Source organism: Neodiprion lecontei, chromosome 4 (genome assembly GCF_021901455.1).
Source record: "Neodiprion lecontei isolate iyNeoLeco1 chromosome 4, iyNeoLeco1.1, whole genome shotgun sequence".
NCBI classification, from domain to species: Eukaryota; Metazoa; Arthropoda; class Insecta; order Hymenoptera; family Diprionidae; genus Neodiprion; species Neodiprion lecontei.
This window is the reverse complement of record NC_060263.1, coordinates 36,514,723-36,540,502: the sequence shown is the minus strand read 5'-3', so window position 1 is coordinate 36,540,502 and position 25,780 is coordinate 36,514,723. Positions and strand designations below refer to the sequence as shown.

General features: G+C 43.5%; 1 protein-coding gene across 10 annotated transcripts in view; it reads left to right on the top strand.

The window, feature by feature from the left end:
• The window catches only part of LOC107220827 (agrin-like), a 290,468-nt gene that overhangs the window by 250,650 nt on the left and 14,038 nt on the right, over nt 1-25,780 (top strand). For 8 of the 10 annotated variants that reach the window (XM_046738744.1, XM_046738743.1, XM_046738742.1 and 5 more), the window contains 4 exons: nt 15,168-15,404; nt 21,725-21,940; nt 22,064-22,305; nt 23,102-23,288. In XM_046738744.1, coding sequence (XP_046594700.1) covers nt 15,168-15,404; nt 21,725-21,940; nt 22,064-22,305; nt 23,102-23,288 — 882 coding nt within the window. Of the gene's footprint in view, nt 1-3,468; nt 3,629-13,958; nt 14,111-15,167; nt 15,405-21,724; nt 21,941-22,063; nt 22,306-23,101; nt 23,289-25,780 lie in introns of those variants that run through there. The other 2 variants (XM_046738746.1, XM_046738745.1) reach the window with 2 other exon arrangements.

The window sequence follows — 25,780 nt, the reverse complement described above, 5'->3', positions numbered from 1 at the left end:
GTGTTTATACGCACACTCTTTGCGGGTGATAAAAATTCCGTGAAAATTTTTCAGGAAAGGGAAAACAGGGGATTGGTAAGGCTTAATGACGGGGGTGTATCTGACGGATATTTCAAGTATAACAACAATGGTAACGGTAACGGTAACCGTAATAATAATGTCAATAATTTGCGCGTGTTTCAAAGTGAAAATATTATCATCCGGGGGCGAAGGGGAGCTTTATGTACGGTAAAACGAAACGGATACCCTGTACCGTCAAACCCGAGCTCGGAAAATTGGCCAAACCGTGGAACCGTGAGTCGCTAATTACTTATTTACCCAACGCATTAATTATGTCCCGTGTGTTCCGCTTCGGGTTGTTGGATTTGGCGCCGCGGTCTGATCGAGCGATAAACGTCAGGTGAGGGTCGTGGTAAATTTGTATTGCGTAGGCACTCCGGGTCTTGGGAATCGAGCGTGTGCCGGAAATCCCGGCAGAAATGCGCGCGCGCCTTCCAATTTTTCGTCGGTCCCTTCTTCCGGAATTGCTGAATTTTATACATATAACGTACACGGGTAAACTTTGACCTGCGGATTTCCTCCGACAGGCGATCGCGTCGCTAATTCCTTTCACGTAAGCCGCAAATCCGTTACAGCGACTCTTCTCTTTGCACAATTTACACGGTGATGTTGTTCCGAATAGCGGACGCTCCTCGATAACGGACAATATTTTCAGCCTCGAAGGTGTTCGCTGCTCGGAAGTTTCACTGCAACAATAAATCTCCACCATTACCACCGTTATGGCTAACCGCGCCGATGTATTTCCGGCCTCCATGACGTATCAACCCTCTGTTACCAAGGATAAATCCTGCGGACTGCACGATTCAGGACGCATCAGAATTGCACTATTGTCTGCGTTATGCTGCAGTTTACCGAGCCGATTAGGTTAGGTATAGCCATGGGACGAACGAAATTTATAACGTATTGTTCGAGCTGACGTTGCCTCATTCGGAATAACTCTGCACGTCAATTGCCCTCCCGTGACGAGGCGATGAACGCTGAATTTTTTCCAAAACTGACTGGAACTTCGTGGAAACCGCTGAAATCCTTCAAGTTACACAAAATCTCTGAGATCCTGAAACCCTGAATATTGTAAGTCCCTTAAATTAGTCCAAGCTCGAAATTTAGCGCACGTGCACAAGCCGCTGATTGCGAGTGATCAACTGGATTCGGTCCAGGCCAAGGAATAAAATTTCAACAAGAATCTTTCGATTGTTTGATTATCACTGATTGGGAGAAAAGGCTTTATTCTCCTGTACGGAAAAAGTGGTTTCATAATTCTGAACGAAATTTCTCTCGGTTACCAAACAATGTAACATGCCGCTGCGGTTGTATCGTGTTTTTGAATTTATTGATTCCTGCAATTTTCATCTGTGAATTAGTACGTAGCTTCGTTAAAACCGATAATTGGTTTCAATCTAGATACATCCAAATCTGTTTGTGTTTTCCGGCTATTCGTCGAGGCTGGGGGTTGTTAGGATTTTTAATAATGTAAGAACAGCCAAAAACACGTTTCAATAGGTTTGGTCGGATGATCATTTATCACATCCGCGCCAGCCGGCTTTCTTGCAACCACGGAGCAGGCTGCCCAGGGCGAGCTATAAGTCGGTGTGAAAATCGTTTGTCAGAACGCGATGACAGATGAAGAAAAATGAACCTTTGATACATCCCTCGTATTATACTTACGAGGAGAGCTAAACGGTCGTTCAGTATCCTTTATTCTTGCAACTGTTGCGAAAATTTAACGCTTGTGCAACGATAAATTGACGTTGAAGCCTTATTTAACTAAAAAACTAGAGTAAGCCGAAGAAATTGATTTTGCGCTGCAATTACCAAAAAAGGATCGACGATAGCGCAAAATTGTTAGGCGTGCCTCGTTTTTCGCAATCCCAACAATATTCAAACAGTGTTTTTTAACGATACCTGTTTTACTGAATTTTTCTAGTTACTGTAACAAATGAAATTTTTCTCAGTGTGTATTTTACTCGTATAATTATCACTGTGAATTGCTATTTTAACGATGAAAATATCAACGGTGATATTATCAACTAAATGGGTGAACTTTTCAGCTTGATAACATCGCGAAGGGAAATGAAATATCGCCGTGTGTAACGGCTGAAATTTATTTTCATCCACGGTGTATCGGAGTTTACATGTGTACATATATATTTATTTATATACTGAGTTCTCTAACGGAATTTTACCGCGAACATGGCTCTCTAACAAGACGAGAAAAATAGTAAAAAAACAACGATAATCTGAAAGGTGCACGTTGGACAAATCCGGTCTTTCTCTACATTGGATCGAAAGCTTTTCATCGTATACACGCAGAAAAGAAAAAGAGCAGATCTTACTCGTAACTGCGGAAAACGAGAGGCTTTGGTCAAGGTTTTTAATAAAAAATACCCGAATCAGCTATATTTTTTCCCTATTAATGTAGCAGATTTCAATCTGCACACAGTGGTTTTCACTGTTTCTGGAGTAAATTCTGCATTTTACAAAGTATATTTTAAAGTAGCACGTGAAGCATGACATCTTGATTCAATTCAATACGAATCACTGTTGTTGTACCTACAAATCCACGCTTAGATGAATCGAATCTTTCCGAAAAGTAGGGAAGCTTAATTTCGATAGACTTTGCAATAAGCCATTGAATTAATTGGATAACTCGAAACTCACAGCATCGGCATCGGCATCAACGTTAAGAACGATATTTTGCAGGGTGACTCGAGGGGCCATTCGTTTGGAAATCAAATTAATAGTTGCAGTTCATTAACATTGATTTCGAGTGATGTCCGTTGATTTTAAGTGTATCAGATAATTTCCACCAATTTCCGACGTTGCCCCCAATTTTTACAGTGACTTCCGTATCTCTGTAATGATTTTCAGTGATCACCGGATACTATAAAATGACTAAAAACCATTCTAAATGACCTCGAACGAAAATGGCAAACGATTGGAAATCAACGTACGGTTCACTCGGCAGTCACCATGGAAATCGATGGAACGTCGTTGAATCGAAACAAAGTTTCGCGCTTGCCGCAATTAAACTTTCAACGATTTCCATGATTTCCAACCCTCGCGGCTCGATTTCAATTGATTCCCAACGATTACCAATGACTCCGATTATCCCGACCGATTTCCTCGTCTGCATCTCATCGAATAATTCGGTCATTCGAGTTTCCTTGATTTTCAATTTGATTTTCAACCGTTAAACTTATAACTCCCTCGATCGAATCGCCCCTCGGGGTGGAGGGTGGAGGGTGGAGGGTGTCCCCAGCATCCGATGGACCAGGTTTCGGACTCGAGCAATGCACTCCGGCGTGTCGTAGGCACCCACTTACAACGCGTGTGTGTTTTCTCCGCGAAAATCAATATCAGAGTTCGCAGCGCCTCGCTTCGGAGGCCGAGGGAGGCGAATCTCAGTGTCTCGATATCCAGCCGGCGGTGTCCTTGCGGCGTAAAAAAACGGCTCAAATTCTTCCTCGAAAGTGCCAAATCAGTGAAAACGTTTTTACCTAACGCCGTGAAAAAAAGTGTTTCCAACGATTAAACGGACCGAAGAAGTCTCAGGCCTGCTACTACGGAGGTCGCCATATTGAATCACGACACATTTTCGCGCAACCTCGTGTGACCTCGTGTGACCTCGCGGAGTCACGTGTTACTCGAGGTTTCAATTTTTTTTCTCCCCCTACCCCCATTTCTTTTTTCACCGAGTCATTTTTTTTCTATTCCTCATAAATCTTTATTCACCTCGGTTCGGATTTCAAAAAAACCAGAATTTCTTTCCCTCTTTTTTCTACCACTACTTCTGTCTTTCTCGATCCCTTGTGCCCTTAATTTTCGCGGTTGAACCCTTCTCCTGAACTTACCCTTGCCGCTTGAATATAAATAAGTAAAAAAAAAAAACAAAAAAAAAAAAACAAAAAAACGTAAAACGAGTAAAAAATTACAATAATATTTGCAACATGGTCGAAACTTGAATTGCAGGTATACGTATACGCGTAGGTAAAAATCGTCCTTCGCTTGTAGGGAGTCTTACGAATTTTTGCAAGGTGTAGTGTAATTTCCAAAAAAATTTAATTTCCGTGAAGCGTTGCGTCAACGGAACTGAAGCAAAAAATAATAGTCATACGGTGCAGGAGCATGAGCAACTCGTTAACACGAAAATAACCAGTTAAAATATCGACTGTATATGCGGAGGGTAGAAAGTTTGAACAAAATGTTATTATACCAATATATATCCGAAAAACGGTTATAATCTACGTACATAGAAATACACGTAGAGACACGCACACACAAATGCATGTGTATAAAATAAATACGGAAAAGTTTCCGACAACCGCATTCGTCAAAACATTTTATTTACCTTGCTTCGTCGTCGTTCGTTTCGCGTCGAGGAGGGATGAAGCGTTCGCCAACTAGGCACGGTATATCTTTGTACAATACCAACGCGGTATTATTAATTTGCCCGTTTAAACGCGCGGAATAACAAATTGATAGTAAAATTTGGCAAACTAAAGCGTAACCGGCCACGTTGCGCAGGGTATTATAATGCCGCGACTTCAAACACACGTATAACAGAGCAATTAAAACGACAAATTACAAAGTGGTTGGTAGTGCCGGTGCAGTTTGCGCGGTGAACGAGAGAGAATGTTTTTCGCTACACGCCCGCCGTCTGTAATAATATCATTCGGAAGAGAAGGAACAAAAAACAAAAAAAAAAAAAAAACTTCAAAAAAAAAAATGAAACGTAACGAAACGAAACAGAACCGAGAGAGAGAGAAAAAGTACGTGACGAATAAAAACGCATTTCTCAACGCGTTACCAGCTACTACTTCAGCCATAAATAAATACCTTCAAATCCAGCCAGCGTTGAAGCTTTAAATTTGTCGCATAAACGTCACGACGGGGGTTGCAAAAAGAAAAACAAAAAAAAGAAAACAAAAAAAAACAGACAAAATAAAAAACGAAAGCCAGACGCTCGGCTAAAATAACAGCACGATATCTGCAGCCGGCTGTGACGTACATATATAGTAGAAAGAAAAAATTAAAGTGCAGGGATGCTCTCGTTTATAAGGGGTAGTTTTTGCTTTCTTTTCTTCTTCGTAAAATCATTAAAATACTACAGAGTACACCGTCGTAACAAATTATATATGAACTTCGTTTAACAGTGCGAGAAATCAATTTCTGCGCCGTATAAACTCCTCGGTCTGATTCAGTATAACTCGTGTAACTCTAAGGAAAATAAATATGCTAGAAGAAGAGAAAAAAAAAAAAAAAACAAAATAGCGAAGCAATCGAGTTGCACGCGATATAGTCCTTTGTACGTTTACAATATAACACGTAGGTATACAGAAATGTGTAGGTGTGAATATCAACCGGTTGCACGAATGCCACTTTTCTAGGAGTAACAATCACCGCCATTATACATTCTCGATAAAGAGCTAATCGTCACAGAGAGTAAACTTTAATCATCGCTCTCTCGATTTATCAGCTTAAATTAAACGCCACAATCCTCTGTACCTAGGTTCACTCGCAACGGTTCTGATAACTGAGAGCGCGTTTCCCGTACACACTTGCTTGTTATTTGATTTAGGTATGCATACCCTGCAGTGTAAACTGCAATGCTGGCTATACTCGCAACCTTGTGTACTCGAGACTGCGTCGAACGATCCGCGATGGCGGCGGGACGAGATAAACCATAAATAAAACAGGGCGTCTGGTGCATATATTTATTTTCATATTTATATTATACGTAGGTGTAATACATATTGAAATTCGGGCATATAGACAACTTCGAACATGCGCATCACGCGCAGTAATATCCGGTATGTAACGTCCCTTGCACCCGGCGCGTCTTCCTAAGGGGGATGAAAATACGAGCGTGGAATCGGATTGTTTATACCTTTCAGACACGGGAGCTTATCGCGGCGATTATATTGTCTCGGTATCCGCCTAACGCCTTTAATCAAGGCACACTTGCCTCGATGTTAATTAAACAATCGTGAAATTCGGACGTTGCACTGAATTATTTGATACACGTTTTTCGGCAATCGGTTTCCAAATCAGGGAGACCTGTTTTCTGAATCAGATAAGAGAGAGATCGGCGATTCCTAATGAAAATTGCGTTTGTTCTATGCTCTTAGTAATCTGGTATCTGCCATTTTGAATTTCGCAATCAGCCAAATGTGCGGAACAATTATATCGCCGATATACATACGGAAGCTATTTTCTCTGAAAATTCGTCGTTGAATTTCACCCGGGTGTTTTGCGAAAATTAGGAAGAAAGATTGTTTACGCAGGATTAAGGCAGGGAGAATTGTTGCGAAGCGACGAAGGGAGATTAAAAGAAGAGGCAAAGGGAGCGGGGGATGATCAAGCCCCCGGCAGGCAAAGAACCATATTTTAATCGGTCGCAGTTTATCAACGGTTTCACGGTAAATCACTCGTTCCTTTCCACTTCATAACTCAAGCCAGGGATCCCGGATCGGGTGTCCCTTGATCCCAGACCCGACGGGGTCTCGACCCCCTTTTTTCTCCCCCCGGCCCCGTTTCGCCGTCAGTTTCTTTCTTATTTATGGTCCGTGGGGTAATTCTCAAAGTTTTGCGTGATTCTGCATACCCGACTCGCCGAGCTTTCTTCTTATTCTTATATCCTCGTTCTTATACTCGCCTCTTTTTTTTTTCCCGCTTTTATTTTCCCTCCGTCTCGACCTTGTTTATACGTATTCTTCTTCGTAAAAATACGACCGGAGAATCGCGAGAGGCTTAAAACCTTTGAAACTCTTTCACGGTGGAAAAGCCAGGACGGATAAAAGAAACTACCCCGGGATAACGGATAATTTCATATCAATTTCACGGTTGTCGGGCGAGAAATCTTGACCGCGTAAAGAAGCGTAACAGGGTCGAGAAGAGAAGAGAGGAGAGGAGGAATAAAGAGCGCGGGTAGAGGCTGAGAGAAATAATGGGGCTCCTCCGAGGCTCTGGGGAAATGCGAACTGGTAGAAACGTAGCAGGGGTCTCGTTTCTTGCGTCAGACAGTGATTCGTCTGGGTTCCCGGAGTTGGAAAGCGTCGGCGAAACAACGCTACAACAACAAAAAATAAAAAAATCAAAAAAAATAATAAAAAATCCCACCTTTTTCATCCGCGCTGCATGCAGCGCATACCTACTTTGGCACAAAGCATCTCGGCCTCGGGCTCACGCTCGTTCCGACTGGACGAGAAATATCAAAAAGCACGTGCGTGCGGTCACCGTAAAATAGGATTGGTGAAATAATTATTCCAATAACAAACGCTGTGTTGATAATTTTCTAACAAATAAACACGCGCCGTGAACTTTGTTCGAAAAAATTGTCTACATCTCCTCGACTTCGTTCTCACGTTTCTTTCCACCCGCCTCTCTCGTACTTCCGGCGAAGCGGAAACAGCGGCGAAGGGAGCATCCCGAGTCTCAGACTGTTCGTTTCAAACCCTCGACGGGAGCGTCGCGGAGGACTGAAGGGTCGTAAATATTCATACGTCCGAGAGCACAGCCGAGATGAGGAATAAGTGACCACGAGACGGGAAGGACGTGGGATCGGGAAAGCTCTCTTTGCTCGATCAGAGGGGACAAAGCGAGAGGCCGAAGGACGCGATCTTCCCTTAAACTTTAATCGCGGGTGCTCGCCTCGGGTCCCTTAGACGGCAACGAATCCGGGTCAAAGATTTCCCCCTCTCATCCCATGACCTGTCAATATTAAAGTGACTCGTCACCCCCTTGCGGACCAGGCGTCGCGACGCTTGAGCGTCACGCCTGTCAGTGCGGCAACTCGGCAATCATCGGTGATCGGACCCTCTAATCAATTCCGACGAGACAATGGACTTTGTTCCTGGCGCCGCGTCGTTGTTTTCTTTATTCTTTTTTTTTTTTTGTTTTCTTGTTTTTTTTGCTTTCTGTTCTTCGTTTATCTTTGCTTTTTCAAAAAGTCAGACAAGAGACCCGCTTTGATGCCTCGATCCTCGAGTCGTCCACTCGATTAAACGTCGACTTCTTTTCAACAACGCGACCACGCGCCGACCTCTGACGCCTACACTTATATACAGTGTCATATGTATATATATAAGTATATTATCGATCGAGAATTATTATCTCACGATATTAAATTCCCCCTCCAGCTTTCGTGATCGTCTACTCTCAACTTTTATTAATATTACGCATAATCTACCCACTCGATCTTCCCGGTGTTCCCCGAAAAACACACCGTCGCATGGCCTTTGGAATATGTGATTGAAAATTATCTCCCCCTCCCCACCCCCCCCTCCCGACCCATTATGTATATCTCGATACCGAATCCAAAAGTGGCCAATTTCAATCTCAAACAATCGAATCTCACGATCCTTAACTCTCGCGGCAAGCTTTCCAACAGCATTAACCTCGAACAAAGGTTGGTGAAAAGTATTCTTACAGTTTCTCATACATGTTTTTTTTTTTTTTTTTCTTTGCTTCGAAGAAACGAGAAAACTCCAATACAGAACGAAATATTACTCGCTCATCGCCGGTCATTACCGATACAACATTCGTGTTCGTCAGTTTAAAAAATCCGTATCTGTGTGATCGAGAAGGAGAAAGAAAAAAAGGGGGGGGGGGGGGGGGAACCTGACTTCGCGGCTTGTGGGAATACTCTTAAATTAGCATAAAGATAAATGCAGGTTCCGAGGTGTCGTGGACATGCGAGTGTGAGTTTTTTCGCGTTTTGGATATTTAAGTGGAAGGGGAGGGGGGGGAGGGGGAGGAGAGGGTCAGATAAGAGGTGAACAGCGTCCGTCGTCGACACGATAGCCTTCGTCCCGGTACGGAGACAAGCGAGCAGTTGGACAATCCGACCCTCGACGAGAACAAGATAAGTCCACGAACTGGGCGCAGCGAAACAAGTATTAAAGTACGACAACTTGTTGAGGTCAGACACGACATCGCCGGACGGACGTTTGTTATACGAATTTGATGCATGCGCGCCTTCGTGTCGAGGCGTCGTTTATACAACGACTAACTTAAAATTGCTCCTTGAAGGGGGGGGGGGGGGGGGGGGGGGGGTTGAAATCGTTATCCTCGTACCGATGATAATTTCAGAGACAAGAGGACCCCGTGACGCTCTAAAAGCCGAGCAAGTTTCGTTCGAACGAGCCGGCATTGGACGGAAAGTTTGTCTGCAATGCAGGGTTGAGGGTCTGTCTTTGGACTAGACTTGATGAGGGTTTGGCGTAACCGAGTTCGGCCAGAATTCGAACAGCGGGAAGATTTGGTCCGGCTGCGGACCATTCGCTGGCTAGAGGAAGTCATAAATTTAACGATTCGACAGTTAATTGTAAATTAACAGGAAGTTTGATGATTGATATGTTAGATGGATTAAGCAGGAATCAATCGAGGTACCTCAACTCATTGAAAATCATTCGTGATCAGTTGAAATTTATACACAATAGAGCTGAATATATCGTGGAAATCGTCAAATATGAGTTTCAATTTATTGATATTCTATTGATTTTTATACCTTATCGTTTACATTCGTTGATTTATAGTTCTTCAACTGATTTTAATTCTGATTCGAATCATTTCACAACATTCTAATCGATTTTCAGTTACTTGTTGTGATTTTCTGTGATTTTATCCGATCTGGAGATCACCTGAAATCGCCTGGAATGCATGGAAATTATTGGAAATCAAAATCAATCCCTCGATATCAACGTCAATGATTCGTAGTCATTCGTGAATTGGTTCCCAAAATGAACGGCTCCTCGGGTAATCGGTGACTGTACGGGGAAATTCCATCACAATCAGTCGATTAACTCGCGTTTTTGCGACATTTTGAAATTTTTCCCTAGAAAATCGACGGCGGGCTTAGAAGCCGGGGAATGGGGAATAAGGTCTCTCGCATTCGTATGGATCGCTTTTTACCGATCTCCGCGTAAACGACGTTGAATAATAGCACAGAGAGATGGAATTGTGTAAGACTTGCAGGTGCGTTTGCTGGGTAAATTTTAATCCTGGTAAATGAAAAATTGAATAATTTCATTGCTCCAATCGCTTCTCTATCTCTTGTTCAACGTTTATTATTTATCATCGATTATCCCTCCATTATCCCGGTGAAATTTCGTCGACGCGCACATAACATCGATTACAAAAATTTGAAACAAGAATATTGCTACTGATTTCGTTTCATTTTCAATATAAATCAACTTTGAAAGTGAACACAAGTGAATTGTGATTTTAAATCGATTTCAAAACGAATACCCGAAGTGATCGAATTTCGCTGGGAGGATTTACTCAATTTTGTTAGATCTTATTGCGAGACTGACGAAACTTGAGGCGGTGACAGGCGATGGAAGACGAAAGGAGAAAGAGGAGAAATGGGAAAGGACAGGCGTAGCTGTTTCCATGGCTCTTTGCCAAATTGGGTCAGACCTAAGCAGCACCAGACTAACCTCACCTGACCCAACGCTAATTCAACTCAACGCAATCCCACCCTCGGCTTAAACTAGCCTTCCGATCGCATACATCGTTCAGCTAGACACCAAGGACCAAATCCGACCACATCGTTCGCCCTGCGCGACTACGATTGATGCACGTAAACAGAGAGGCGTACATCGACGGACCAAAAACCAACCCCCGTGATATTCAATACTGATTTTTCCCGGAACCTTTTTCATTCGGTTGTAACAGCCGTCAGTCAGAATTGACGCCGAATTAATTAAACGTCGAAATTTCACATGGAATTGAACCTGTGGAATAACGTGAAATGAGAAATGAGAGATTATAACAGTCGCAATGCGATTTAAAAAATGTTCAATTTTCGGGTTTCCATGTATTACGATTTCGCAAATTTTTCGAGAAAACTGTGCCTTCTATGATGAGTTCGACAGTCGTTGAATTGCCGTGAAAATTTCATTCAAAACTGGCTGAGAATGTAATACGTACCTAATCAGATCCTACGGGATTTAAAAATAAAAAAAAAAAAAACAGAAATACCGGAACTGATATATCTAAAAATACAACAAATAAAAACGCACCCTGCAATATCGTTTCAACTCGCTCGGTATTTTGTCCGTATAAAAATTTACGACGAAAACAAGAACATCAACAACACCTAGAATTCGTTGGCGGAATTTTTTTGAAATGATTCTGCACCCGCCTGCGTTAGTTCACCGTTTCGAATTATTGCAAGAGAAATAGGGCGGCGAAACGCGAGGTTTATGAACTGTTTATCGTACGTACGCGAATGCAGAGGGCCATGGAACTCCGGACGAGTTTCGAACCCGTTCGCGTCGGTCCTCTGTGCTTTTAATGCCTGCACTACCTCACGACATAATTGTCAGTGCAGCCTGCTTTTAACGGCGCGTATATGCAGGGTTCGTTTGGTCGGTCGACATCCTGAGGGGGGGGTAGGGTGAAAAAGGGCCGAGTTCATAGGTACCCGTCCTCCGCGGCTTGTAAGCACGTTCGTTGTATGCACCTACATGGATGTGCAACGAAGTTCACGCCCACCAACCGCGAACGAAAAACCGGGGCAAATAACGTAGCGATATAAGCGTGGAGTGCTCGACGTGCATTTTCTCATAATATATTATCTCGAACCACGTTCAACGGACACTCCGAAGGGAACGGACAAAGCTTAACCGCGTTTCTCTGCCTGCGACGAAACTTCTTGCCAAAGAATATCCGACATTGGAATCAAGACTTGCGTCAAATATTGTTCAAATTGATATTTGAAGCAGTCTGGTTTGATAAATACGAGTATAATGTTTTTCTTTACGATGGTTTCCTGGATTTTTGACAATCTTGAAATACCGAAACTATTTCTATTTTTTATGTACTACACATTCTTTCGATTGAATTGTAACTGATATTACGACAAAGCGATGTGAAAAAAGATTTTCAAGTGAACTGAAACCCGACTGATCCGTCAGAGAATAGCTGGAATTCGAATCACTGAAATTTCAGAGTCGATTCGTCTTTTAACGAGTCAAGATTGTTTGAAACTGTTTCAATCAAATAAATTATTGGCTTGAATTAAACGATAGTTCATTGAAATTGTGTTGAATAGTGTCTTAATACGGAATTAACCGAATCAATTCAAATTGATTATACAAACTGCTCCAAGTTCGAGTAACGTCTAACTTAAATTGTCAATTTATCCGTCATTCAGCGTCCTGACCGAATAGTCTTTTTTCCGTAACATTCTTTTGTACAGAGACAAGCCGAGACGATAGTATACTTTTGTCTCGAAGAGGCGTCGGTCTGCGGAGGCAGCCGAAGAAATTAATTGCGGTTGTTAATTGCAGTACGGATGAGTGGGGAACAAAGCAACAGGGTATAAAAAAGGTTGGAGAAAAGGTAAAGGAAGAGAAAAAAAAATCAGAACTAAGCTTACACAGAGAGGCGAATCTCTTGAATTCCATCCTATTAATTACCGATCTTAACCGCTAATTACATCCCCCATTGTCATTCCTCTATAACGCGAGGTTGGCGTGCGCTGACAAAGGAAGATAACGGTATAACAAAAGTAGGCAAAAGTTTCTTATTTCCTTTCATACTAAACTTTACCCCACGGCCCGCGTCTTTGTTCCTTCGCCAATGGCGGACTCTCCCGGAGCTTTCCAACATTCGCCTGCAGGGTGGTCAATTAACTTTTAGGTCCTAGGGCAGCCCGCGATCCCACCCAACAACTGCCACTTGGCGTTTCGGTAGTAAAACCGAGCTGCAGTCAGCCGCCGTGCCCGATAACCAGGCACCGGGGTTCGCGTCACTTAGCGCTTAACGTCTGACCACTAATCTGCCTGACTCCCTGACCGCTGCCTCTGATCTCCGGAGGCCTCTGCCTTCTACCCTCGCTAATTATTCTTTCACCCCGGCCACCGCCCTCTCCCAAGGACTACCGTGTCATTTTCATGTTAATCAGAGCCGAGCGCAGCTCCAGCCAAGGTTCCTTTTGCATGTTCAAGCTTGAACGGTCTAAAATCATACCTGTTTGTAATTTTTTTTTTATTTTTTTAATTTTCTTTCAAAGGAAATGAAATCCCTCCGAGCAATTTCAGTTTGAGGACTTTGTTATTTGTAATTTGAAGAACGATGTAGAATTTTTTTGATTGAAATTAATAACAAAACGGTGGCACACGTTTGTCCGATTGACTTGAAACTTTGACAAAATCTTTAAAAAACCGTTTACCGATTCAAGATCGTGGGTAAAGTTTTGAGATTTGATAACAGAAATTTTTTTGTAAGAATTGTTTTGGAGATTTTTGGCCCAAATATGTTTATTTTTGTTTGTAATCGGGTATATTTGAAAGTAAAAAAAAAAAAAACACAAACTCATCATTTGGGCTTTGAGCTCGAATTCAAAAAGATGTTTTCAACTCGAACGTTTTCTCTTTCTATCTGTTACAACTCGGACAGTGATGTCACGAGATGCGACGCTGTGAAAGCCCTCGATTTCGGAGTCGTTCGTTATTTATATGCACCATGCCGCCTTTTTTGTTAATAATTTCGATGAAAAAATTCTAGAATGTTCCTGAAACTATAAATCATAAAACTGTAAATAAAATTGGGAATCTTGTTCTAAATAAAATTTATATTTTTATTTTATTGAAGCGGAGCTCAGTCTGAAATTCACAAAACTTCATCAACAACGTCTTATATCGTAAAAACAAACAGTAATCAAACGGATGTTTTTTTTTTTTTTTATTTTGAAAAAGCATTCTGTACGAATTAACGTGCGTATCGGGCAACGCGCCGAACGTAACGGGTGTTTAACGAAATATCTCTGCCAGGAACGTATAGTATAATATGACGAGATAATTAAATTAACCAGTTTAAATTACACCTTTATCCGCTTGCCGTAATCCGTACCGTGTAAACCCTTGATGTTGAACGAAGCTTTATTTCAGTTTAATGCAATAGCCTCGAGTAACCGTTCATCCGTTGCGACGTTAAAAAAAAAAAAAATATCGTATATAGACACAGACCTCCGAAATGAACACGTTTATCCTGATCTGTACTTCGATAGCCGTGTCGAGCTGCTGCTATATTTATCCAAAAGGTATAATATCTAAGCCACCTGACGAACATAATTAGCACCATCGTATTTTCCGTCTCAGAGAAGTTGCATTACCACCTGATCCGAGACGCATAACTGCATAAAATCTGCTTTGCCAATTTGACGCAATCCGCTTAACTCCGTGAAACACTCGATATTGGATCAAGCTGTAATAATAATTAATTAATTAATCAAACTCGCGATGGCATTTCCAGCTCTATGTGTACCTTATACAATTGAATTTACGAAGTCAGAATATGTGCAGGCATATGTCGTCTATCCGCCAATTTAAATATAGAACCTCGGGCTAATGGCTTTCTTAGTAATTAAAAACGTGCCAGTGTTTCCAACCTTCGCTGATATTTCTACGGCGACTAAATGCAGCAGAGACTCCGAGAGTTCGCAGCAAACTCTTCGCTGATTAATGTCCCTGGCTGTTTACTTTTCGAAGAAGAATAAAAGAATATTATAAAATTCGATTAGTCAAGTGTTTCTATAGCGACGTATCAGATAAAAACCGCACGTTCGGTTGGTGTTTTTTATTTTATTTTATTTTTTTTTCAATACGGTTTACAAACGGCTATTGATATTCGAATCGTTAGTTTAGTTAATTATTGCGATCAGTTGTTTCCAACGGAATAACTTTATTCCTGAGAGTGAATAATGATGTGTCGGAATTGGGGTTAGGTTGAAAATGAGAAACACGGAGAACTCGCGGGTTGTCTTGACTCAACGAAATCGTTGAATTTGTGTCAGAAGTGGGATTTTCGTAGTATCGCATAACGCGATAGGGGAGCAACGAATGACGGGATAATCGAGACGACCATTAATATGACTAATTAATTACCGGAGGGATGTATCGAGTAAATCGGGAAAGCTTTTGGGCACAGTCGGTCTGAATTAATTGGAAAACAAATCTGACCCCTCTGGCGCCGAACTCGACTCTCTCAGTCTCTGTTTCTATTCTAATTAGTGGTTCAATCCGATCCCCCCGAACATCAACGATTGTACTTTACAGTGGAATTAGCCTGATGTGTCTCCGACAATTTTTTGTTCCCAGAACTGAAGGATCCCTGCACGAAGCTCAACTGTTCGCAAGGAGCGCAGTGCGTTCGAACCCGCAATGGTTCCGACGCTAAATGCGAGTGCGCAACCTCTTGTCCGAGCCTCGGTGACCACGAGGGCGGTTCTCCCGTCTGCGGAAGCGACGGGGTCGACTACCCTAATCTCTGCGAGCTGAACCGTTTCGCCTGCACCAAAGGGCTGAACGTCACCGTCGCTTTCCGTGGCAAATGCGGTGAGTAGAAATGAGCTTTATCGGTCGAATCTCTCGCCCCGAAGGCATTGACGATTAATGCTCTCACCTCCGCGTCCTCGTCCACGTCCTCGTTCTGATCCTGACCCCGTATTATGTGCCCGCAATGCAGCGCGAATAACTGTATCGCACGTTCGTTTGCAAAGTTTAATATCCCCTGGAGTGGCTTGTGACAATGGCAATTAGAAACCGACCGAACGTTTCGGGTCTAGGGTCATTCGCGAGGGCTTGATACGATCTCTGAATCCCCCAATATGACTCGGAGTAACTGTGTACGATATACCGATGCTTGAAATTTCGATCCGAATTTAACCGAGACGTTTTCGTTGTTGTTTATGCTCGCTAAGAAATGGAAATCCTCCAATTTCTAGGCCTTTAGGCCTTGTTGTTTACCAGAAACCTGTTCGTAAATTTTATCACGTTTTTGAATCTAACCTCCGTTTTTGATATTTATATATCACTACCTGTCATCAGGGAAAAAAATATGAGCTAACGTGTTTCTTGTGTAAAAAAGCTCGATGCTTCGATACATAGAGCCGATTTTGAAACAGATCGTCAGAAATTGCTAGAAGAACATCTTTTTTCGTTTAGGTACGAATTTATCATATACATATATTATTAATAGTAGTGTTACGGTTTCCCCCTTCGAATATGCATGTATTCATTTAATTAATCAAAATGAAGATCTGATGTTCCCGGACAACGATCGTATCTTGAAATCAACGAGGATCTTTCTGGATTATTCCTTGAACGGACTTTAAAAACGACACACGTCTCCTTGCACTTTTGTCCCAAATAAACCACCCCAGTCCTTTTGAATCCTCCCGATTATTTATTTCGCCCGCTTACGTAACAATATCATATGTACAAAACTTATTCACAGAATTCGAGAGCTGAGAAAAACAACGAAAAAAAATTGTATTCAGAATTTCGACTTCCCGATCAAAAATCCATTGCCGTAGGCACAAAGTACAAAGCGTTAAAAACAAAAGCGCCCGTATCGGAACTTGACAAACGAATAAACTAATAACACACGTCAGCGGTTCCGGTGGCGAACAGCTGGACTCTAGCCGCGGGTTTTCTGGTCACCCCCAAAAACGCGGTTGGTTAGCTAGCTCGTGTGGAGCGTAGGGTAGAACTCGCGTGCATAACGCGATATCTCCGCGTCACGTGCGTATAACCAACCATCCAACCAACCCCAAACATAGAGAGACAATGATAAATTAGCGGCACGAGCCAGTGACGTGAGTCCGAGTGCAGTCAGCCGGAAACCTTGATGTATAGACGATTCGCAGTCTCTCTTTCTCCCTCTCCCCCCCCCCCCTCTCGCTCTCTCTCTCTCTCTCTCTCTCTCTCTCTCCGCACGTCAATGCACCGTTGCATCCGAGTCGCTTCGCCCCGATGCAGCAGCAGCGGCAGCGCCGACAAACTTAGCGCTAGGCTACAGCCTTGCGTTTAATCAGGCGGGTAGTGGGGACAAATGTTTGATCAGGCTGCAGGTTGTAGGAAAGTGCTGTTTACTCAGGATTAAGTAAGTCGTCCTTCCTACCCCCCCCCCTACTCCCCGCTCCCTTGCTCTTTCTCCCTCGCTCCCCCCTTTCCCTTCCGGTTCCGGAAAGCGTCCGGGTTCGTGTACCAGACTTGGGTGAAACTAGCTGTTAATGAGTTGGTTAAATATTCCCCGACAGTCCCTCTGCGAGGCGGGAGCACAAGGCGTGTAGCTAACAACCCTTTCGACATCTGCATTCGGGATTCATCCGGGTCAAAGCGGATCGGCGCAAGGGATAGGAATTCTTTAATGAGCGGTCGTTTATCGCCTATGGCAGGTAATTACCGAACAGCAGGTATAACCGTGGTTTTTTTTTTTTTTTTTTTTGTTTTTGCCAATTTACCAACACACTCGGTCATTCATTCGCTTTCGGGCTATCATTTATCTATCTCACCTCGCCGCGACATCCTCTTGTCGCTCGGAGGGTGCATCTATAGGTAAAAGTACGAGGGAAAAACAAAACACCGTAGATATATAACCTTATTTCTCCGGAGTCGGACCTAATATTGACGCGTTAATATTTTATTACATTCAGAAAAGTTTCTTCACCCGGCCATCTTCTGGCGGAATTTTCGAACCACGGTGAGTTCACTTCGAGGAAAGAGACACGGTTACTTTGGAATAAAAAATAAAACGACAAATTCCCGTCAACGTTGCACCGCAGTTCCGATTTCTTTGCATTTTTCAACCATCCGCAAGCATGTTCGAAAGAATTACGATACCCTCTGTAAACGTTATTTCCTGGGCAGACACGCATTTGACAAATCGTTCCGCGTACACTTGATATCGAAATCTTTCGAGGTTGTTTTTTTTTTTTTTTTTTCTAGAGCGTTATGAATCTAGAATTCAACAGGGCGTATGATCGATCAATAATTCCAAGTAAAGCAGAGTCATATTCTCGTAAATTATATTACAGACATATCTATGTATACGTGTATACGCGTATATACATATATATATGTATATGTACATTATATACCTACGAATTATTCAACGCGGTATGCCGCCGCTTTGCGGTAGGAAAAGGAGAGGCGGTGAAGCATTTATTCGAAACCGGGGGAATTGAAAGACGATCCAACAATGCCGTTCATCAATCAAGAGCCGGTATAACGCGGGATCGTTTCACCGTCGCTAAAAGAGAGTCGATAATAAATTTCTCGCGATAAGATATCGTTGGAAAGATGGGAGCTGGTGGCAGGTTTCCCTTGATATTCGCGCCATGACGTTCTTCCATACCCGATAAATCAAATTAGCTAAAAAGTTTTCAAAGTTTTAGCATTCTTCGCGTTGGTTTCACAGCCAGCGGATATAATATAGAATACTTTGGATTCCCTGTACGGAGGAGGAGAATCGGGTCCGCGATTCAAATTGAAAACGAATCCGTTCGCCTCCCTTTATTTCTCCTCAAGGAAGCGGATGAAGAGAGAACCGAGAGACTGGATGCGGAGTAACTTTTTCGCAAGAGACTTAAGGCGGTTCCCTCTCACGCCTGAACGTTCCGAAATAAGGACAAAGCGGTTATATATATGCACCGGGTAAAATGGTCTCAACTAAATTTTCCCACCTCTCTGAGTTCGCGCCCCGTTCTCTCGAAATTCGATCAAGCTTTTCCGGTGCGGCGCCCGAAGCGGAAACAAGTCGGAAGTATGTCGCCGCCAATTTTTTTCGTCTCATTCCATCTTTTTACGGACGATGGGAATAATTAACCGGGAATTGTCAACGACTCCGGTAATTTACATTATACAGGCACCGTGGAATTGTTCGAACTTCACTCTGCTCAAGAGGCTGCGGAACAGTAAAGACGCAAGTGCCCGAAGTGCTGTTAAAGGCGGTTCTGTCATTACTCCCAAGACGCCGGCTGTATGCACAGTAGGAAGATTCGGTTTATTATGAAAAAAACGGGTGGAAACAGGCGAGGAAAAACGAGTGTTTGATTGTATCAACGATTCCTTCAGCCAACTGCAGTGCGACCTTACCGTCTCACAACCGTTGTTACGGAAGAAACCGTTCCTCCGCTATACTTTCTACGGCGTAAGTTTCTTCGCGACGAAACGCCGTGTCTTTATACGCTTCTTCGTTTACAGTCGTTAAATTCGGGTTTTACGATACGACCGACTTGGGTCTTGTTGCAGCGGTTCCCTGTGTAATAAAGGAACGAATGCAGGGGCAAACTTCCGAGGTGCGTTATTTTTGTGCATAGAACTTCGGCAAAGACTCTCGATTTATTTCATTGATACATAATGTGAAATTATGAATAGGAATATGACTGAATAATCCGAAGAATTTTAAATAACAGAATCTACAAGAATTTTCTTTTTGCTTGAAAAACCATTAAAAATTCCTGCAAGTAATGTTTTTTCCATTTTTCACCCTTCAATTTTTACGCATAGATCAACGATTTTGGTACCAACAAAAAGGAGACCAATGCAACGATCTCAGATTTTAAAAATTATAATTACACCTGAAGTTTCTTTATCTAAATCGACGATCCTTTAACTTTTTCCCGTTTATTTTTTAAACAAGTTCCAACTCAATCTGCTTCAATTTAAAATTTCAAACTACTGATGAAATAATTTCTCTGTGCGGCAATTATAAATTCTCTTTTCCGAACTGTTATAAACGGGCGATACGTCGTTATTAATAAGATGGCATTGAGACATAAAGTGCCAGGGAATCATTATTCAAGGCTTTTCCAGTAATTCAGAACCGCTGACGAATGTCTCGCATAGGCTGGATGGCTGCTGAACTAGGATTACTTATTAATCGTACCGAGTTTATGCTGTTTTACGCGACGGTAGTGAAAGGCGTGTCTTCGCCAAGGGAACATCAAAGGCGTGGAATTTCCGTGTAATATAACATCGGAGTCTAGCGTGAATCTGTCCGACGAAAACGTTGAAACCTCCGCATGAAGTGTGCTTCGAATAATTCACTTCTCTTACACCGCGCTATGTACTGCATACGTATACCTATACGCTACATTTATAGCAACGGGGTTGAACCTGCGAGTACACGAAGGACTTCGAAATAAGATTAGAAATAAAAATTAAGCGTTAGCAAAATCGAGGCTCTTGATGAAAATATTTAGAAATGCTACAAGAAACTGCAGGCTTGCACGAATAAGGGATAAAAACTTGCAGGGATGAGTATAAACTTGAAAGATTATGCGGGAATAGCTGTATAAGCTGGGATGCCGGGAGATCCTGCAGGGGAAGGAAAAAGCTCGGCAATCGCGTCTTGCTTCGTCGAACTTTAAAACAATCGCCTTCAGCGTCGTTCGGAGAATTTTAAACAGAAGAAAAAAACAACTTGAAAGCCTCGGATCATTCTGAACGCGAAGGGCAAAATCAGTTACTCGGATACTCTCGCGTATATGTATAGGTATAATATATTATAATACACGTGTAAGAGAGAATGTATCTGTACGAAAATGTAACAACAAAGTTAACTATAATTCTTTTCCGATTCCCTTACCTAGTGTTATTTTTTCTCTTCCATCGTTCTCTGCAATCCTCTGCACGTTCATTGAATTTACCAATTTATTTTTTTTTTTTTTGGTTTTTGTAAAAATATCCCGTGAGAATTTTTCTCCTCCTAAAACGTAGGTACTTTCTCGTTTTCCTTACCACTTACATATGTACATTATAACCATACATACGTATACATACACCGCGTGAAAGGACTGTGCGCGCGATTTTTCTTTCGTCTCGCGTAACTTTGGGGTGACAAAAGATTGTATAAAAGCGTTTCAAAGGCGAGGGACCGAAAAGCTCGAGATCTCGCCGCTTTGAAACGCGATTTTTTATTTTTTTATTTTTTTAATTCTTTTTCGTCTTGTTTCTCTTTCGCAAAATGCACCTCCCAGAAGGCGGAAGGAGAAGGGAGCATACGAAGAAGAAATAATTCGTCGAGTGCATTTCTAATTCTTCCAAGGTTCGATGGTCGAAATTCTAAAGCAACCGAGGTTGGGTCCAGGAAGGAAGTTTGGTTCCGTTTCCGGTTTCCGCATGCCCGGTTAGCCGACGAGGCAAGTTTCGCTGGAAGAGGAACCGTGTTCCCGGGGGTTAGCTTAAGTTGCAGTCCAGCGAAGCGGGTAAACTCTCCCTCTACCCGGCGTCGCGACGCCCCATGATCCGCATCGAAATCGAGGAGAAAACGCGGGATTTTGCCGCCGTGGCCAAGATCACACGGATAATGGAATTCCGCTGCTGGAGGGTTCATTTGTTTCGAAAATTTCCTTCCCCTACAACGAGCCTCGGAATAAAACCACCCCCTGCACGCGCTCTTCGCGGCACGTTTTACTGCACGCAACATTACCCTAAACGCGTCTCACTCCCCTTGTATTGTACACCTCTTTCAATGTTTGTTCTTCTTTATTCTTTCCCTCGTATCCTGTTGCCTGCATTTTCTTCCTTCGATCGTGTAATTATACATCGAATACGGAGGAAACGAAATTCAGCGCCGAAATGCGGGGCGTTTCTCTCTCCGTCTCTCTCTCTCTCTCTCTCTCTCTCCTCGCGTGTTAATTTCATGCATGTAGGGTAGTAGGGCGAGTTTCGAATACAGATTCCTGCACCGACTTCTTACCGACAGCACTGGAACGTTCGAGAGTGAGGGAATATCCCCACTCTGGCGCACTTCCAGAACGTTCTAATAGTGTCGGTAAACGGTCGGTGCAGGAATCTGTACACAGAATCTTTATCTCATCGCGACTCTACTCATACATGGTTAAAAATGATGAGAAACGTCTTTTCAGATCCCTGTGCCGGGGTTGAGTGCGTCGAGCCGGAAGTTTGTCAGCTGGACAGTTCGAGGCAGCCGGTTTGCCGGTGCGGGGAACAGTGCGGCCTCGAGTTTTCCCCGGTTTGCGGAAGCGACGGAAAAACTTACTCGAACGAGTGCAGCCTTCGTCAGGAAGCCTGTCGGTCCAGGTTACCGCTGAGGAAGATTTACCTGGGCGCTTGCAGCTCCGGTGAGTACATACATAATACATGCGCGTTACGACGCGGTGATCGACTGATTTTCTACCGCAAAGGAAAAGGTCTTTTCATACGGTAAGGGGGGGGGCGGGGGTTTTATTTTGTCACTCGAGCAGGAAGCAATCCGTGCGACGATGCGAAATGCGGGTCTTATCAGCAGTGCGCCATCAACCGTTACGGAATCGCTACGTGCGAATGCGGCCCGGAATGTCAGCCGGTAATGAGGCCCGTCTGTGCCAGGGGCGGATCTACTTACACATCGCTTTGCGAGATGAAACGTCAGGCGTGCATCACCAAGACTAGCATCGAGCTGGCCTACACTGGCGCCTGTGGCTCTAGGGGACCTTGTTCGGAGAAGGTGGGTAAGAAGGGAGGCCTTCCAGCATCCGGTAACGCAAAAACTCTCTTTATTATTCCACTGATGAATACCTGCTGCGGCTTACGGAAGTTTTCTTTGCGCCACTTTTCAGGATGGACAACCTTCGGACCGTCTGAATCGAAAGTTTGAAAACGCGGAGGAAAATTAACAGAGTTTAAAAAACATCCCTCTCGCGGTTTGATGAAACTGAATCTCAAGCAAATCGAATATAACAGGATGTTTGATTAGTTGTCGACAAGTTGAGGGGAGGCTTCGTAGTTGGGACCTTGAAAAATTAACAAGCTCTGGTACTTTTTCAATGTTTGTCGACAAATAGCATTCCTCGAGATTCTTCAAGCCGCGACCGCTCTATTCTTAACTTTTGATTCAGACTGTCCCGCCGATTCATCCCGAGTCGCTTTAAGCCCGTCTTTACGCCTTTCAAACGCTCTCTGAGACCCTCCGACAGACGGTTCTCTCTCTGTTTTTCCCCATTCCGCGTCATCGTGCAGCATCATATCCTCGAAAGTCGAAGTAACAAGAAGACAAGGATGAAACTCGGGAAATTGTCCGCTCAAGAGTCAGTTATAATCTTTCTTGTCGTGAAAACTTTTCCGACGGCGTGTCGACTTAACGATCAATGTCTTTCGCCGTGTTCGAGTCGATGATGCAACGGCGTTGATTGCTTGCTCCTGAGAGCAAAGTTAACTTCACCGATTTCGAAACGGAGTTAGAAATCGAAGTGCATCTCGTGATATTCCGACTAATGTCGGCGCATGTATCTTGAAATTTCCAGGTTTGTCAATGGGGCGCTGTTTGCGCTGAAAACGGAGATAACGCGGTCTGCGAGTGTCCCACTTGCTCGGCCGAGTTTCACCCTGTCTGCGGCGATGACGGTATCAGTTATGGCAACGAGTGCAAACTTCGCCTCGAGGCCTGTCAACATCGGAGAGAAATCCGAGTTCTCTATACAGGATTGTGCAGTAAGTATCATACATATACGTACGCAGTGTATACACGTATAAAGTTACAGGTACAATAATGCTTGCGGACTCGCGAAACTAGTTCGTCCTTTTTACGATCAGTCCTGAATGATCAAGAAAGTCTAGCATGTCGGGAATACCTTGCGATTCAGCAAGAACCTCCAATGTATAATAGATCTATGCATATAGTTGCACAATTATGTGAAAAACGGTGCCCGTAAATTCGTCCATTTTTTTCTCTTTCCTTTCAAGGTTCGTCTGGCGGATTGCGGTTTTTTTTTTTTTTATTTTTTTTTTTTTTTTTATCTCGTTTTGTTTGTCTTTTTTAGTAAAAAATGTACGTTATATTATACGGTTTCCTGAAAATCTCCTCCGCCGCTCCTTAATTAATTCGAAACCCAACGGGGCGGGTATTGTAGGAATACCCCGAATGCAGAAGGACAGATCGTGAAGCGTAATGAGTGAAAGAGAGAGGATGACGGTATTGTAAATACGGCACCGTGGGTTCTTCCGCATAGCGGGGATCCCATTCCTTGGCGAGGAAAATAATAAAGCAAAATTCTATTGTTGAATCGGTATGGCGGCGGTAGTGGAGAGAGCTTTTCGCCGTTCGCGTACATATCCGTCGTACCTACCTTGTACGTAATATCTTGTACCTTCCGCGTCTCTTCGCTCTCATCTTCGCCCTGCCGAAGCAAAATGAAATCTGAACATTTATCAAACCCCAAAAGCAAAAAATCAACCCCGATTATTACACCCGTCGTCGACCGGCTGTCCGTCTCCGGGAAAATCCCGCTTGCCGAGGGTTGACCGATTTAACTCTCTGGCATATATTCACCCTCCGGCTCTTTCGGTGAAAGCATGCCGGGCGTCCGCAGCCACGGTTCATTTGCAACGCAAATTACACGCGCACGCGCTTCGACGTTGTCTCTCTTTCTCTCTCTTTCGCTCTAGTTGACAATCCGGCAGGGATTTTTTGAATGTTTCTTTAATCTGTCGCATGTTTCATCCGGCTAAACTCGACGATTTTGCTGTGTCAGAAAGAGAAAAAAAAAAAAAAAAACATAACGAGCCGTAAGCCTCTTGCGACGATAAATCTCTTTTATTTTATTATATGTTTTTGGTTATTATTTTCTTTTTTTTCTTTTTACTAATATTCACTTTGGGGGATGAATTTTGAAACCCTTTAACCCGGTGCCCGAGGTGCGAAAATCCGACGTTCTGCACGTTCGCTTCCGCGTTATTCACGACTTTTTGCTCCTTCTTTTCCAAGGCATCGCTGCAAGAGACCCAGGATGAAAACGTACGGCGTCTCATCCATATCACGAGACACCCTCTCCGTGTGCACCCTGTGCAATGCAGTCTGTATGCATTCCCCCGAGGCGTCGAACCCGTGGCTGTATCTATGCATCTGTTTGAGTTGTCGCGTGCTGTGCAAGTATCCACCAGCCTGCGAGATTCGCACCGGATTTCAATGAATTCTAAATACAAGTTCGATCACGCGAAGCGACGATGCAATTTCAAATCGTTCCGATATCATCTCCGCCCGCAAGGATCTCGATGTATAATTTATTCTTTCACGATCACGCAAATTGGTCGACGTTTCACGGGCTCTGATCTATGTCACACGGATAATCGACCTCAAGATTCGAACGAAACAACGCGAAGGTTGCTCTGAGGAATTTTTCAACGGAATATACTCGCAAGCCCTTGTACATCGATTTTGCGAAACGTTGCCCGAAGTGCTCTCCTTTATTTTCCCCTCTCCATTCAAAGTCTCGCATTTTACAAAAACTTTTTTTTCACCCGACAACGAGCCGCGCCTGCTGTCCATTAGTTTTCCGGCAAAACCCTTTGAGTGTAGCAGGCTTCGCGTGCGAAACTCTGTAGAGTAGATCGAGGATGGGATCATCAAGAGCCGAACCGACACGTGGAACATTTCCTCATTCTTTACGCGGTATTGTACTTTCGGCAGACGGAAGCGGACGCGTTTCCCGTCAGAGGATCGTACCGGCCAGTCGGAATCGCGAACGATTATTTACCCTGTCCGTGTACCATTGGTGTACCGATATTTGCATAGACCGGTCGTAAGGCTCGATCGGTTTTGGATAAGGGATGAAAACCGTGTACACAGAGCTAATAACAAAGCCGATGGAAAGCTAGCCGGGATACCGATAACGCAAAACAGGATGTATCCAATCAAGCGGCGCGTTGCGCGGGGACAAATTTCGCTGTTTTATAGCAAAAAGCCGATCATCGCGATCGTGTATCTCGTGCAAACTGTGCGAGCAAAATGCACCCGGCGTGACACGATCGTTTTGCCGCGGTTGTGTAAAGGGATAATTTCGCACCCTCTGTGCCGCCTCCCCGTCGGTTTAATCCTCGAGCTAGAATCGATATCGCCGTCTTGCCCCTTCAAACATCCGCCTTCCTGCCCACTTGTGCTCGTTGTTTGTTCGCTCACTCGATTAATCAAACCGCCCTTCCGCTCG